Source organism: Eleutherodactylus coqui, chromosome 7 (assembly GCF_035609145.1).
Source record: "Eleutherodactylus coqui strain aEleCoq1 chromosome 7, aEleCoq1.hap1, whole genome shotgun sequence".
NCBI classification, from domain to species: domain Eukaryota; kingdom Metazoa; phylum Chordata; class Amphibia; order Anura; family Eleutherodactylidae; genus Eleutherodactylus; species Eleutherodactylus coqui.
In genome coordinates this window covers 61241407-61258128 of record NC_089843.1, presented here as the reverse complement: position 1 = coordinate 61258128, position 16722 = coordinate 61241407, and the positions used below count along the sequence as shown (strand labels likewise).

Sequence of the window (16722 nt, the reverse complement as noted above, 5' to 3'; positions counted from 1 at the left end):
ATAATCTGTCACATTAGGGTCAAGGGGTCTTAATATTGAAATGATTGAGGTATAAATAAGGATATTCTAAAGTAACCATCAGGATGAATACATAAAAAATGTAAAGTTTCTCAATATCCCTTTGAGTACAGTTAAATTAGTGTAGGACAGAGCCAGGGCTCCTTCATGCGAGAGTGCAAGTTAGCACAAGCTATTTGCGCTATTAGCGAGGCTTTTTTGTGCTCGCATGTGTTTTGCGCACAACCATGCCCGATTTAAATGGCTCTTTAGCCTAATGAGTTCCAGATGTGTTCTTTTTTTCACGGAATTGTATAGTGCATTGTGCATTCCATTCTGCACGCATTTGTGCGCCTCCCATAACATCTACTGGACCTTTGGTGCGCAAATGTACACAGAAGTAGAGCATGCTGTTGTGTTTTTTTTTTTTCTGCATGTGCGAGATGCGGATGCGAAAAAGAGAAATGAGAATGAACTCATAGAAATCCATGGGGTCGATTCTCTGCATATTACATGCACAAATTTTGCGTACGCAAATACGCCCTTGTGAAGGAGCCCTTAGAGTCTTTTTACACTGTGTGACAGATCCTGATGATGAATGCTGGCCAATGATATTGGCACGTAGTAACACAGTAACATAGTATCATAGAATGTAAGGCCAAAAAAGATATATGTCCACCAAGTTCAGCCGATTATCCTGAAATATTGCAGTATTGGGTTCTATTCTATTTAATACCCTGTTTCCCTGAAAATAAGACATACCCTGAAAATAAGACATAGCATGATTTTCCACAATGTTTAAGAATGCAAAATGATTTTTCAGGCTTTTTGAGGATGCTTGAAATATAAGCCCTACTCCAAAATTAAGTCCTGCTAACAGTTAATTAAAAAAGTAAATTTAAATAGTGTCCAGGCAGCTATACATGTAAAAAACGTAAACCTTTTTGAACAAAAATTAATATAAGACACTGTCTTATTTTCGGGGAAACACGGTATATTAATCAGTGGCCTGGTAGAAGGGTTGCACAGTATATAGCAATATTTGCAAATGATACAAAACTATGTAACGTAATTAACACAAGAGAGGATGCAAGGCAGTTGCAGGAGGATATGGATGGGGGCAGAAAAGTGGCAAATGAGGTTTAACACTGATAAATGTAAGCTTATGCACATGGGCAGGGGAAATACATGTCACTATTACACACTAAGGCCTCGGTCACACGGGCGTTTTTTGCCGCAATTTGCGGATCGCATGATGGATGCGCATCCGCAAATCGCGTGACCGGGGCCGAAAAATGCCAGAAAAATCTGCTCCTAGCAGCAGTGCAGCGCTGTCCAGCGCATTGAATTCAATGGAGCTGGCAATACAGCCGGCTCCATTGAAAGCAATGGGCTGCGGGCGATCTCACGATAAATTTTCGGGAAGGGCTTAAAAATATAAGCCCTTCCCTGAAATTCATCCAGAAATGTGTAAAAAGTAAAAAAAAAAATATACTCACCTTGTCCCGGCAGACGGAGTTCAGCCGCGGCCGGCCGGCAGTTCTCCTCAACTGCTCTGAGTAGTATTCAGCAGCCGGGGATTTAAAATCCCCGCCTGCTGAATGAGCTGCCTCTGATTGGTCCCTGCGCCGAGCCAATCAGAGGCAGCACTCACTCATAAATTCATGAATGGGTGAGTGAGAGCTGCCTCTGATTGGTGAGGGCTGTGACCATTTAGAGGCAGCTCATTCAGCAGGCGGGGATTTTAAATCCCCGGCTGCTGAATACTACTCAGAGCAGTTCAGGAGAACTGCCAGCCGGCCGCGACTGAACTCCGTCTGCTGGGACAAGGTGAGTATATTTTTTTTAAACTTTTTACACATTTCTGGATGATTTTCAGGGAAGGGCTTATACTTTTAAGCCCTTCCCGAAAACTCATCGTGCGATCGCTGGCAGCCCATTGCTTTCAATGGAGCCGGCTGTATTGCCTGCTCCATTGAATTCAATGGGCAAACATGATTCTTCTCTGCCACAGCTGTTACAGCTGTGGCAGAGGAGAATGATTTGTCTAGTATATGTTCTCAATGGGGTCGGCGGCCCCATTGAGCGCATATAGAGAAGAGAACAGGAATCGCAGATCGCAGACAGGTGCGATCTGCGATTTATGTTCTATAATTTATCGGACGAGCGCATAAAAAGTGCTCATGTGTCCGATACCATTGCAAAGCAATAGTTTCATAAAATCGCAGATCGCACGGAAAATCGCCCGTGTGACCGAGGCCTAAATGGGAAACACTGACATGGAAAAGGACTTGGGGATTTTAGTTAACTGGAAGCTTAACTGGAACAACCAGTGTCAGGCAGCTGCTGCCAAGGCAAATAGGATCATGGGGTGCATCAGAAGACATCTAGGGGAGCATGAAGAGAACATTGTCCTTCCTCTTTACAAGTCACTGGTCAGACCACACATGGAATATTGTAGACAGTTTTGGGCACCAGTACTCAAAAAGGACACATCAGAGCTTGAGCGGGTACATAGGCGGGCAACTAAAGTAATAAATGGAATGAGCGGACTACAATACCCAGAGAGGTTATCAAAATTAGGGTTATTTAGTTTAGAAAAAAGAGTGGCGATCTAATAACTATGCATAAATATATTAGCGGACAATACAGAGATCTCTGCTGTCATATATTATACCCAGGACTGTGACGGTAACAAGGGGGCGTCTAGAGGAAAGAAGGTTTCTACACCGACATAGAAGGAGGTTCTTTACTATAAAGGTTCCTGCAGACAAGCGTCAGTGTAGATACACTTGCAATAGCATGACGTAATTGTGCTGTGAAGGGAGCGCTATTGCACACGTAGTGGCGTATTTTACTGCACCTTTATGCGTTTTCGGGGCCGTTCACAAAGGCACGGACACACTTGCGCCATGATTGAACAAGCTGTGCAGCCTAATTAGTCCCAATTGTTATAGATTTCCTCGTAAAATTGCGCAATTGAGTGTGTGATTTTGTGCAGATTGGGTGCGCATTTGCATACCCTCATAGACTCCTGTGAGGTCTTTGGTGCACAAATGCATGCAAAAAAAGAATTTGTTGCTCTTTTTTGCAAAAATGCATAAAATAAGGGGACCCCATTGAAATCAATGGGTTCTATTCTCTGCGTTTTGTGCAAGTGAATGTGAAGCACTTGTTGCCGAAGCCCCAAGAGCAGTGAGACTATAAAACTCTCTGCCTGAGGATGTGGTGATGGCGAACTCACTAAAATAGTACAAGAGGGGCCTGGACGCCTTTATTGAGTGTTACCATATTACATATTATAGTTACTACATTACATATTTACCTGACCTTCACACAGAATGATGCTGAATGTGCAGGGATCATATATACAATGATTCGTCCTCCATACAGGGCCATAATTGTCAGCGGCACATTTCCTGTTCACGAGGAGGGGGGGGGGGATGTACTGCCAAATAATGATGATTTCCTTAGCTGCATAAATAAGCTGATAAATGGGCTAGTGCTTATTTGCCAGCTAATCGGATAAAGCTTCACATGGCCCCACAGTTGGGCAAAAAAACATTCTTGCCTGATCATTTGGCCAGGCAAAGGGCCCTTACAGCCAATAGAGGACTATCTACAGGGACTGTTAGGGTCCTCTACCAAATATTGATCTCAATGGCATAAATAGTTATTTCTTCATTTGTACTCAATCATTACAGTGGCTGTAGATCACTTTATATAGATTCACTGTTCCTAAAATAATACCCAATGTAGTGGACATTTTTATGGGTATTGAACACCAACTCAAAACACACATAAAGGGGTTCTCCATGTTTCAATGTCTGGATAACACCAGCGCTCATCAGCCACAACATTTACCAATGCCTCTAAACCCATAGGTTGAAGTTGTCTAGCACCATACTATTCTTACGCCCTTTGCGCAGCGGTCTAGTGTCCATATCGAGACAGAAAATGTCTGCATGCAACCTTCTTCTGTCCAGTGCAGGAACACATCTAGCATCAAAGCTTATATGCTGGATGCCATGAACAATCTCATAGAAGGCTAATGGATCATTTATGTCATCAGATTCCTTCCATTGTTTCGCTACCATACAAGAGGGAAAAAACAACTTAGACACATGGGAATCCTTTAACACGAGCCAATCACCACAAATGAAGTTTGATCACCTGATTATTGCTGATTGAATATTTTCTACTGCTTCAAAAGCCATTGGCATTGGCAGCACATCTTCCTATGTAAATGGGGGTTATACTGCTGATAGTGATGAAATTGTATGGGGAACAAACAAGCATATTAATGATCGTTTGTCCCCCATTCATACAGCATTGGCCTGTCTAAAGGCCACCTAAAGGACCAGCAATATCATGGATAGGAGCTCATCATCTGGCTCATACTGAGCCATGTAAAAATATATTGAATGGATATGTTCTCCAGGTAACTATACGTGATTAAGGGCTCACACCCACTGGCGATCCGATTTCCCTGCGATGCGAGAGTGAGTGAAAATGAATGATAATGAAACCAATGATTTTCAATGGTTTCATTCTCATTTATGATGTTTTCAATGTAATCTTGCATTGCAAAGAAGAATGGGCAATATCGCCCATTATTTTCAATGGGGCCAGCGGCAGCAGCGCTAGCCCCATTAAAAACAGTAGGGAGAACATTGTGCTCCCCTGACACAGGGATGAAGGAATCCTCTGTGACAGCTGTGGCAGAAGTCCGTGATGCTTTCCCATTTCTTTCAATGGGGCCGGCACTGCTGTGGCCCATTGAAAGCAGTGGGTTTGCAGCGATGATTTTCAGGAAAGGGCTTGAAATATAAGTAGAGATGAGCGAACGTGTCCGTAACGGACACATCCGCACCCGGACACCGGCTTTAGCGAACACTGGAGTGTTCGCGCGTAAGTGTCCGGGTGCCGCCGGGGGGCGGGGAGATGCGCGGCGGCGCGGGCGGCAGTAGCGGGGAACAGGGGGAGCCCTCTCTCTCTCCCTCTCCCCCCCGCTCCCCGCCGCACCCCCCCGCGCTGCCACGGCGGCCCCCGAACTTTTTCGCCCGAACACCGAGGTGTTCGCAAAGTTCGGTGTTCGGGCGAAAAAGGGGCGGGGCCGAACGTGTTCGCTCATCTCTAAATATAAGCCCTTTCCTAAAATTCATAGCAAGCTGTAAGAAAAAAGAAAAAAAAAAGATTAACCCACCTAGAAGCCCTCTGGCTCTTCTCTCCAGCCCCGGCAGTTTTCCTCTCTGTTCTGGAGGCCAGGGATTGAAAAATCCCCGCCTCCAGAAAGCGCTGCCTCTGATTGGCTGAGCACTCAGTCAATCAGAAACAGTACTCAGCTGTCATTCAATGATGGGCACTGCCTCTGATTGGCTACAGCGCTCTACCAATCAGAGGCAGCGCTTTCTGGAGGCGGGGATTTTTCAATCCCCGTCCTTCAGAAAAGAGAAGAAGTTTGGTTTGGTCTGGATTAGTTTTAACCGAACCGGAATCACCAATACTCCTAAAATTGATGTTTAACATTGTTCAATAGTTGTAAATGTTATGCATAACAGAAGAAAGAAAAAGAAGAAAGGAAGGAAGAGGAAAAGGAAAGGAAGAAGTAAAAATTTTTGCGAGCTCGGATGGGTTGTACCGCCCAAAGTTTGGGTTCATGCTGAGCAGAACTTTCAGTACCGTTCGACCTGAAACAGTCTTTGACTTTTTTTAGCATTGAACTTTATCTTGCGCTGATTTGAATACCCCCACATATGCTTCCCTATTTATGACTATAGCCTAGGAGACATTAGGGAGAGGTTGATGAACAGGGTCCTCCGTCTTGATAAGGATGAAACAAGTAGCATGCATATGAGCATAATAATGCATAATAGCATTCCCTCCCCTTCACCGGCTCAGCTCCTCTCTCCTCCCCTCTGACAGATTGCAATAGGAGGGGGCTGGGCAGAGGCAAAGCCAAGCACTGCTCTATCCAGCCGTCTCCCATTGCTGGCTGCGGTTAAGGGGCAGGGAGGAGTGGGAGCTTAGCTCCGCCCATGAGCCATCCCTCCCATTGCAATCAGGAAAAGGGAAGGAGAGAAGAGAGAGAGTTTAGCAGTCACGCTGTCATTAGCTCCCATAGAATCCCATGCAGCGGCTGACGTATTCCGGCTGGAAAGATAGTTCCAGGACTATTTTTTCGGCACGGTGTGAAAGCGCCTGGCGCTATATTGGACGGCCGGGCACTTTCACACCACGGGAATACGGCCATGTGATCTGATACATTGGAATCCAATGCATCAGATCGCAGCATATATTGGCCAACCATGAAAACAGCGGGCCGATATACACTCGTGTGAAAGAGCCCTAAGGGTCACATTAGGATTCTCTTTTTGTGTGGTACTATTTTTTTTAACTTCGAAAATAAAAGCTGAGTTTTAATAAATACAAATAGAAGTATTCGTTGTTCTATGAGCCATTATTTGATTTCTTACCTAATACATATTAATAGGATTTGGATACTTCTTTATTGGTTTGTTTTTGTATTTTTGCACAGTGCCATGAAAATTAATTTACAAAAAAGAACTTGTCCCTGAATTCTTAGCCTTGTGCATCCTTGTTTTATTTGATTTTCAGGATGCTCATTAGAGATGAGTGAGCACCCAATGCTCGGGTCCGCGTTATTCGAGTCGAGCTTTTTGTAAAATTCGAGAGCTCTACTCGAGTAATGAACCCCTTGACTACAATGGGAGACTCGAGCATTTTTGTATGTGGGACGCCGGGTGCCGAGCTTTTTTTTTTCCCCTAGGTTCGTCTCTCTCTCTCCCCGCCTGCCTGACAGACAAAAAATTTGCCATTGACGCGCGCTGCGTCGCGGCGGGGCCAAAACAGGCATGTCACAGCGGGGAGGAGCCAAAAACTGGGGCGGGGTCGAACGCGGCTTGATGCTCGTTCGAGTAACGAGCACCATCGAGTATGCTAATACTCGAACGAGCATCAAGCTCGGCAGAGTATGTTCGCTCAACTCTAATGCTCATTCCATAGCCAACCAGCAATGTCATCTTCATGCATGTCTAAATAGTATAAGGGCTTAAACAGATGTGCATGATACACCACAATTATGCGCGCAGGAAATTCACAAATTCTTTTGTGCCTCTTTTTTTCACAGGCGCAAAAAAATGAGACCTGCCCTATCTTGTGCGTGCCACCAAAGAACCCCATAGAGGTCTATGGGAGGTGCGCAAATACACACATCCACAAGGGTATGTGCTAAACACAGTGCATTCCGTGATCACAGGCACTTCATTAGGCAAATTAGCCTTTTAAATCAGAGCGGTGTGATTCCTCCACCCATGTGAATGAGCGGTGCCTGTGCAAATTTGCTCTGTATTTGCGAAGGCATGGGCGTTAAATACACTCGTTTACTGCACCAAAAATTGCGCAGGAGTGAGCGTCTTACGTTACAGGCTCATCTTTCGAAGCCCTAAGAATGCTAAAAATGAAATAGCTCTTTAATCGCTGTCTATAAATAAGTAATATGAAAAAGGGCAACAGGTGCTCCCTGCTCCTTATGTCATGAAACCTCACTATGTGTGTAGGAATTACGATTTTTTTTATGTATCTCATATCTCTTATCTATCTATCTATCTTCCATCTATCTATCCATCTATCTCTCTATGCATCTATTTATCTATCTAGCTCATATCTCTTACTATCTTATATCTATGTATCTATCTCATATATATATATATATATATATATATATATATATATATATATATATATACATATATATATGTGTGTGTGTGTGTGTGTGCATATGTATATATATATATATATATATATATATATATGTGCATATATATATGTGTGTGTGTATATATATATATATATATATATATATTTCTATGTATGTACCTATCTATCTATCTATCTATCTCCACGCACATCCTGTATTCTGCATGCAGCCACATGTGCCACCTTACTCCTCTGACCTAATCCTGCAGGTAGACTGTAGGACAAGCAGAGGTGGCTCCATCCTGTGCCCTGTGCAGCAGTATGAGGATGATGATGATGGTGATGATGTGCCCCATCCTTCTTCTATCTTAGGATCCCCCGTATCTAGGCCGGCTTTCCTGCATCCACATATCAGAGCAGAAGTAATTGGTTTGTTTTTTTTTTCCTGCCCCCTCCCATAATCAGAGAAATCGTGATCAGGTAGAGTCTGCATCTCCTCTCCCACCACCACTGCAGCTTCCCTGGGAATGGCTGCACCGTGCACAGGGAAGGAGACCCGCTGACAGCCCCTCGGCAGTAGCAGCAGACTGTAGTGATCCTCCGGCAGCAGCAGCAGCACGTACTCCACTACAGCAGATCTCAATCACAGCCATGCTCACCCGTCTCCCCCAAGCCAGGAGCTGAGCCCTGCGACCAGCCCCGGAATACCACCACCATCCGCCTCTATGGACTAAGACCAAGACCTAACTTTTAACCCTTCGGAGACATTTTTTCCTATTATTTTTTTCCAATCTTCTCCTGCAAACAGTCAGTGTAGATGCTGCCTCCACTGCGCATGCCCCTGTCTATTAGGAATTATCGCCTGGCTTCAGACTTTAGTTGCATTCGTTGAATCTTCTCTCATTTAAAAAAAAACAAAAAAAAAAAAAAACCTTTTTATTTTTTTTCCTTTGCTATCAACTTAGTAATGTGGACGCTGCAGAAGAGAGGAGGATATTTCGGGATTGCATCGTTTCCTATGCTTATAGCCATGGTGTGCTGTGCTCAGAGGTGAGATGTGCTGCAGAGAAATATGCATTGCATTAATTGGTGTCCTATATAGATATATACATATATAAATGGGGTGGAGGATTTATGGTGGGGGGGTTTAATGTCTGATGCTTGCAGTTTAGGTTGCTGATTCTGTAATCTATACTTCTGCTTCTTCTTCTTCTTCTCAGTGTTAATGAGCCCAGCAACATGTCATATGTGAAAGAGACAGTGGATAGATTGCTCAAAGGATATGACATCCGACTGAGGCCAGACTTTGGAGGTAATGATACCAAGGAGACATGATATATTGTAATAGAATAGCAATATATGTAGTGTATGAGCATGCAATGCAACCATGTCATAGCAAAAAAAAGATGGTTCCTGAATTATTCTGCATATTGCTCCTATGATGACACATCTGCCTACTGTTTCTTCTTCTTCTTCTTCTTGTCCCCAGGCCCTCCTGTTGATGTGGGGATGAGAATAGCTGTAGCCAGCATAGATATGGTCTCTGAAGTCAACATGGTGAGTACATCCTTTGAATTAAACAAAGTGCGCAGGGAGGAATGGAGAAGGAGCCTTGTGCTTACCCTGCAACTTTGTGTCAACTTGGTCTTTTCTCCAGAGTATTTGATGACTTCACTTAGCTGCCTGTGTTGTGACTAATTGCTCTGGTTGATAGTTATTGCTAATTATATCTCTGTATATTAATTCTGATGTATGAAATGTCTCCATCTGTGGAGGAGAGAGGGTGGCTGCTCTATTTCTTCAGCACCATGGACAGCATAGGCTTTTTTTCTATTACCGTAGTTGCTTGTCTGGGTTCTGGAGAAAATGTTATTATTAACTATGAACTAGGAACTGGTTTAATTTTCCAATTAAAGGAGAGTCAATTGGATTGGCAAGGTGTAAATGGTTGTGGAGTGAGATAGTTGAATTGTGGTCCTGCTGCTGAGCTTACTACAGCATGTGACATTTGTTGAGCGTACACATTGCCTACAGTTTGATATGTGTATTTACAATGGAGTTTATGCACAATGTGCTTTACCTTATTATTATGTTACTGGTTGCTTTAGTATTAGTATTAATTATATGACTTGATTGCTTTTTTATTGTATGTATTTTGTTTCCAATGTTTTGTGTTTGCAACTTGGAAAAGTTTAACTAAGTTCTAGAGCAGAGGTCCCATACCTTTCCTAGTTCAGAGACCACTTTTAAATATTATTAGTGGTGTTGACAAAGGTAAAAAAATGTTTAATAAATGGCCATAACAGGGAAAACACATTTTTCCATCTCAGCACCCCTCACCTGATTGCATGTCACACTCTGAAGGTCTCCTCTGTATATTGCAGCCACTTCCATGCATGAAGCCTCCTCTCTGATGCTTATCAGGCACCATCTTGATGGTGACATTTTTTGGTTTCACTTTCACATCAATCCCATGATGAATCAGCACAGCATTAGCTAGAGGCTTTACCATTTCTGCCTACTGGGGGGACAGTTTAATTATCATTAACTTATATACTTACCTAAATAAGCTACAGACCACAATTATACAGTCAGATGTATGAGCTGTGATCTCCTCTATTACACATGTGTGACTGGAGCTGTGTGATCATCAGTAACTGTGATAGGAGTGCCTGTGCTCCATCCAGACAGTTTCTGTGGTAGGATTCAAGCAACGGCATCACACAGACTGTGAAATTGACTAGTTTCAGACAGCATACCCCAAAGTAGACCTGAGCTGTCAGAATTAAGATCACATGACCAGTGGAGGAGAAAGAGGCTGGGAGTTTCAGATGGAAGGAACAAAAAAACTTACCAAGCTAACTAGCTCACTTATATATACTGGAGAGATAGGTACATAATGAATGAAAGAAATCAATGAAGTGGCCCTTTAAATATATGGCTCTTACCCTGGATTTAAAGGGGTTATCCCACCAAAAAACATTTATCACCTCCCAACAGCATGGGTGATAAATGTACAATCCAACTACTGAAATCTACAAGGACCATACAGTGCATTTCCCTAGTAAATGGAGCAGCAGTGCACATGCATTACTATCGCTCCATTCACTGTCTCACCTATCTCATCACTTTCATAGAATTAAATGTAGTGATGGTTACGCACGCACACTACATGAACAAGGGAGAATTATGATACATCATTACTTTGATCCCCAAGGGTTCCCAGTGGTTGGACAACAGTGGTCATTGGATAACTTACAGCTTGATACCAAAAGGACAGAGCATTTGACCATCCATATATAGAACAGTAGCACCAAGGTGATAACCCTGCTCAGCCAATGGTGCAACAAGAAATTAAAAAAACAACTTTTATTAGAAAAATATTAAAATATAACGCATTAGGGCATTGACTACAATGCATAAAAAAGTCAGTTTCTGATTAGAGATGAGTGAATATACTCGTTTCGAGTAATTACTTGATTGAGCACCGCAATTTTCGAGTTCTTCCGTACTCGGGTGAAAAGATTCGGGGAGCGTCGGGGGGAGGCGTGGTGGAGCAGGGGGTAGCAGCGGGGAACAGGGGGGGGAGCCCTCTCTCTCTCCCTCTCCCCCCCACTAACCCACGGCGCCCCCCGAATCTTTTCACCCTAGTACGGAAGTACTCGAAAATCGCGGCGCTTGGGCGAAAAAGGGGCGTGGCCGAGTAGGTTCGCTCATCTCTATTTCTGATACATTTCAGATGTGAACGGCACACTTAGTCATAGTCTATACTTTCAATATTTTTGAAATAAAAGGTATTTTTTAATGTATTATTCCATCATTGGATAACTCCTTTCAATTTGGGGTACAAGCTACATGATTTATCTTTCCATAGACTTTTTATCTTGCATAGGTAATCCATTTTTTTGTTGGGATAACTCCTTTGTCAATGATATGGTTTTGAATTTACTACCAAATTTAAGTACTATTCTATAATCTCTGATACCACTAGGACACAATTGTATCTACAGTTTCCAGCAGCAGGAAGGCTCCATAAAGCGGGCCTTACTGGATGGGAAACACTGCTCTAGAAACTAGTTTGCTTGATGTCAATGTTTTACTTGATCCATCTTGAAAAAAAAAATCGTTGTTTTACTTTGTGATTGTATTGAAATACAATACGCAACCAAAAGTGCAGAAACGTTTGTGAGTCCATATCTTTGCTGGTTTAGGATACTATTCTATTTATTATTATATAATATCCTATATTATACAAAATACAATGTAATATTATTTTTGTTACTTTTTAATCGCAGTACACTTTTGGTATTTAATAACCCTGTAGTATTTTCTCTCTACTACCTGTTGAAATAGTACTTTATTCTTAGATGACTCTGTAAGAAGATTTGTTTGCTTTTCTTGTCCAGTTTTTGCGCAATTTACGATAAATTTTGCTTCTATTAAAGGATATATAAATTTACTCACCAATAGTGTGAGAATATGCCAATGTCGCTGGTTCTACTGGCTTGCTTCTACTACCATCAGGACTCTTTGAGTGCCTGCATTAAAGAGATTCTGTCACCAGGTTCATAAAGTTGGACTCAGAGCTGAACTCCGAGTCATGGAGGCGGGCCATGCTGGCCTCTCCCCACCAACAGCATGCAGAGTGTCAGAAAGGGGAGAGAGCTGTCAGTATGCATGATACCGGTGGGGAGAAGCTGGCGCATCACACCTTCATGACACAGAGCTCAGCTCCAAGTCAAACACCATGAACCTGGTGACAGAATCCCTTTAAGTATCGCTGTGATCGGTCCCCTGTATTAATATAGTACCTCTACTAAGTCATGTAATATGACCTATATAATATATAGTAGCGCAGATGTATTTATACAGAGAACAGGGCAGAACCTGACAACAATCTACAAGGTTGATTCACGAATACCTAAAATAGAATTAATCAATGACATTTTTTTTTTTTGGGAGGCCAAGATTGGAGATGTTGCACTATAAAATTCTTGAATTAAAGGGAAATTGTCACATTATACAGTCTGATCTGCATATTATAGAGCAGGAGGAGTTGAGCAGATTGATAGATAGTTTTGTGGGGAAACATTCCGCATAACTTGTAGTTTATTTATTTAAACCTCTGGTACGTTTGAGCTGAAGAGTCCAGTGGGCAGTCCTATAAGTGATTGATAGTTATGTCTATGTATATTCTCATTCAGGAATGGCTGTCAGTCGGTGAGTAGGACCACCCACTGGACTCCTGAGCACAAAATTAGCAGAGTTTTAGGTCAATAAATTACAAATTATACTGAATATTTTCCCACAAATCTATATATCAATCTACTCAGCTCCTCCTGCTCTATAATATGCTACCTGAAGATTGGTTAGCATGCACAATGTGACAGATTCACTTTAAGGGATGTTTTTGTAAGGCAATTGGCATGTTACAATCCTGTACGTAATTATGGAATAAGATTAAATCAGTTAATTTGTTTCTCATTATAACCTGGCCTATACGCTGAAAAAAATGTACTCTAGCTATAAAATATGATAACTTAAGCTTTTTCTAAAAAACTTGAGTGACTTTATGTAGCAGGCCCTGCATTGCTGGTACTTCATAGACATAGAATGTAGCATGATTTAAAGCCAGTGTCATGTTATTAGAAGATGAGCGCAGTTGAAGTCCTCAAAACTAGGGAACTATAGTGGGTTGAGAGGGTGTGGTTGCACCAGGAACCATGAGCAGAGACATAGCTTGAAATTACTGGACCCCAATGCAAAATCTGTAACATGCCCCCCAACTATAATATTTCGGTCTCCTTATATGGACCGGTTATGTCCATTATGGGCCCCTTAAGGCTCCAGGGTCCAGGTGCAACTATATCTTCTGCACCCATTATCATTATGCCCCTGCCCAGGAGCTATAGTGGGTCCATAAGGTCTATCCTCCCCATATGAAAAGACCAGTACTATACATGAAGCATTATAGTTGGGGACTCTGTTGCAGGTTTTGCATTGGGGTCCAGCAGCTTCACATTTTGCCTTTGCCTCAAAAGGCACCATATTTCTTTTAAGGACTCAAATCAACATTTCTCGCAATGATTTTCGAACAAAACCTTTCAGAATAGATGACATACTCATTTATTCCTGTTAAACTTCCCTAATACTAATACAGTTTTCATAGTTAAAGGGAATTTTCACATTCAAGGGGTTGTCCAGGGTTAGAAAAATATGGCTGCTGTCTTTCAAACACACCATTACCCTTGTCCATAGAGTTGTTTTTCAGTATTGCAGCTCAGCTCTATTGAAGTGAATGGGAGCTGCACTGCAATACCAGGCCCAACCCTCAGACAATAGCAGTGCTGTATTTGATTTATATAAGTTTTTATTGTTTTTTCTTAGAAACAAAAAAAAATACAACATTGTATAAACAGTAAAATCAGAGAATGGGAGAATCAAATAAACTTAGTAGGTTGTAAGTTGCAAAGTATACGATCATCATGATTCTTGAGTATACTTTATATATATCGAAAGATAGGGGTCCCAGAAATAATACAACCTTGGCGGAGACAGGACAGACACCAAAGGGATAGGTGTGGGTAAGGGACGGGGTAATGGGAAAATTAGTTATAGACAGAGGAAAGGAATTGTGCAATACAATCATCCCCATGATGGTGCTAACAAGTGAAACAGAATGCAAATTAGATAGGGGGAGTGGAAGAGGCACTAGTAGGTTGGCTAGCATTTACTGGGGGAATTTGGGCTTGACCAGACGAGTTCCATAGCCTCATGGTACAGGAGTATTGGTATCCGGATGCCCAGGTTCTTTCATGATCTATGAGAAGGGTAGCCAATTCCTCATTGACCATTATCCAGGACAGTTTGATTTTGACAAGGTCAATGCTAACTGAAGCTTTCTGCTATATGGGCAAACAGGAAACATAAAAAGATTTATCTAAATATATACTTCGGTATATCTGGAATTCCCCTCCCAATGAGACTTACAGGGTAATATTATGAAAGGCAAATATTAAAGAGAAGACTTGAATCCAGAAATGATGAAGTCTGGGGCAGTTCCGCCAAATGTGTAGAAAGGTGTCTTCTCTCCCATAACCTCTAAAGCAAAGACCCGATACCCCAGAAAGCATACAGGATAATCTTCGGAGGGGTCAGATACCAGCGGCTTAAACGTTTGTAATCTGCTTCCATGAATGATGCATTAATTGAGAGCTTAGTGGTCGAAGTGGCTATTTTATGCCAATCAGTGACTGGCAGCTTCTCACCCAGGTCTGTTTTCCATCGCTGCATGTAGGAGAATTTACCAGTTGATGTAATGAAATATGAGTAGAGCTTGGTGATGATCCCAGATTCACATGAGACAGTATCACATATGTGTTCAAAGATGGACAAGTCAGCTGAAGTGAGTCTATGGTCGGTCTGGGATAAGACGTAATGTTTTTAATTAGTTGTGAATGAAAGATTTCTGAAGAAAGCAGCCATGTTTTTCTAACCTTGGACATCCCTTTAATTGTAAAAATGGCCATGTATAAGAAAACCAGAAGGTATAGCAATAGCAAGATTTGGTAATTACTGTATATTCTTCTTTGATTCCATCACTAGAGGCTATCACTAGGACATGGGATATACAGAGTCTCCATCCTCCTTTATAGAACAATCACAGATGCCCAATGCCCTGAATAGCAAACAGGCAACCACTTAGCCATAGACATAATAATTATTCTTCACCTTCCATTTATTAGCGGACAGGTATAAAATTGCTAATGAGCATAATAATCATAAATAAGACAGACCTTAGTCTTTGCTCTCTGTCTTGTTGCTTTGAAGCAATCCTCTCTCTTCAGTTGTGCAGTTGACTTCACATCAAGCAGCTTGTTGCAATCAATATCTGTGAGTGGCAGACTTTAGCAAACAATGTTTTTTTTTTTTACTTTTACTACATATTAGTCCAGCATATAGTTGTTTTGCACTTCGCTATAAAGAAGTCCACATGCCCAACTGTATAATTTAAAGTTATTCTCCATTTTTGGGACAAAATTCTGTCTCGGGGCTGGATCGGGAGGCGGCATATTACCTGGAAATTCACTGCTGTCCCTCTGATTCACCATGTACAGGTCTTGTTTTCAGCCATCCAACATGGCTGGCATTATTTTTCGGACTATCTAGTGTTAGACTACCAATGCACCGTACCTGCTCTCTGATTTGCCAGCACTGATCACATGAGCAGCCCTGTCCTGATTGATTAGAGAGCAGGTATAGTGCATTGGTAGTCGAACACTATCAATGCAATTTGGAGATTAGATAGTCAGAAGATTGTATCAGTCATCTTGTACGGCTGAAAACAAGACTGGGAACTGGCAGATGAGAAGGCTGGTAGGAACAGAAAGGCTGCTAAGAGCAAGAGGGCTGGCAGAGACTTCTCTCTCCTGTGGTCCCAGGATAGAATTTTGTCCTGAAACCCAAAGGTTGCTTTAAACAATAGTTGGAAATCCAGCATTAAGTATGTACTTGCACCTGTGTTGGAGCAGCAAACATCCAGCATTTAAGGGGTACTCCATCCCCGGTTTTGCAATACTTAATATCTTTTACATTTACATCTCTTGCCAGTTCCTTTTCAGCAATGGCGGCCATTTTTGCAAACAGGAAGTGCAGCCATATTGGGTGTCACTGTTTAACAAGTTTCTCAGAAATTGAAGTTGAACTATTATTTTTCTGCATGCTTCAGCAAACATATGACAGTAGAATTGTCAGTTGCTGAAAGGCTAATGCAAAAGTGACAACCAATATGGCTGCACTTGTTATCACTTTTATAAATATGCCCACCACCATTGAGTGCTCAAAATGCCATTTAATTATTTCTTTTTCAAATTATGGTATTCTTTATTAAGGAAGTTTACTACTTTGCTATTATTACTCCAAACAGCACTAGAAGTCACTTAGAAGGGTTTTCCAACATATAAATAGATAAAATACATAGGTGCCAGGGGGGAAGGAATATAATAT

The 16722-nt window shown here is 42.0% G+C and overlaps 1 protein-coding gene across 3 annotated transcripts in view; it reads left to right on the top strand.

Annotated features, from left to right (window-relative positions):
* GABRB1 (gamma-aminobutyric acid type A receptor subunit beta1) overlaps positions 1 to 16722 on the top strand; it is a 545263-nt gene that overhangs the window by 101575 nt on the left and 426966 nt on the right. The window contains exons 1-4 of one of the 3 annotated variants that reach the window (XM_066573122.1): positions 4942 to 4963; positions 8709 to 8766; positions 8937 to 9028; positions 9206 to 9273. In XM_066573122.1, the coding sequence (XP_066429219.1) occupies positions 4942 to 4963; positions 8709 to 8766; positions 8937 to 9028; positions 9206 to 9273 (240 nt within the window). Of the gene's footprint in view, positions 1 to 4941; positions 4964 to 8681; positions 8767 to 8936; positions 9029 to 9205; positions 9274 to 16722 lie in introns of those variants that run through there. The other 2 variants (XM_066573124.1, XM_066573121.1) reach the window with 2 other exon arrangements.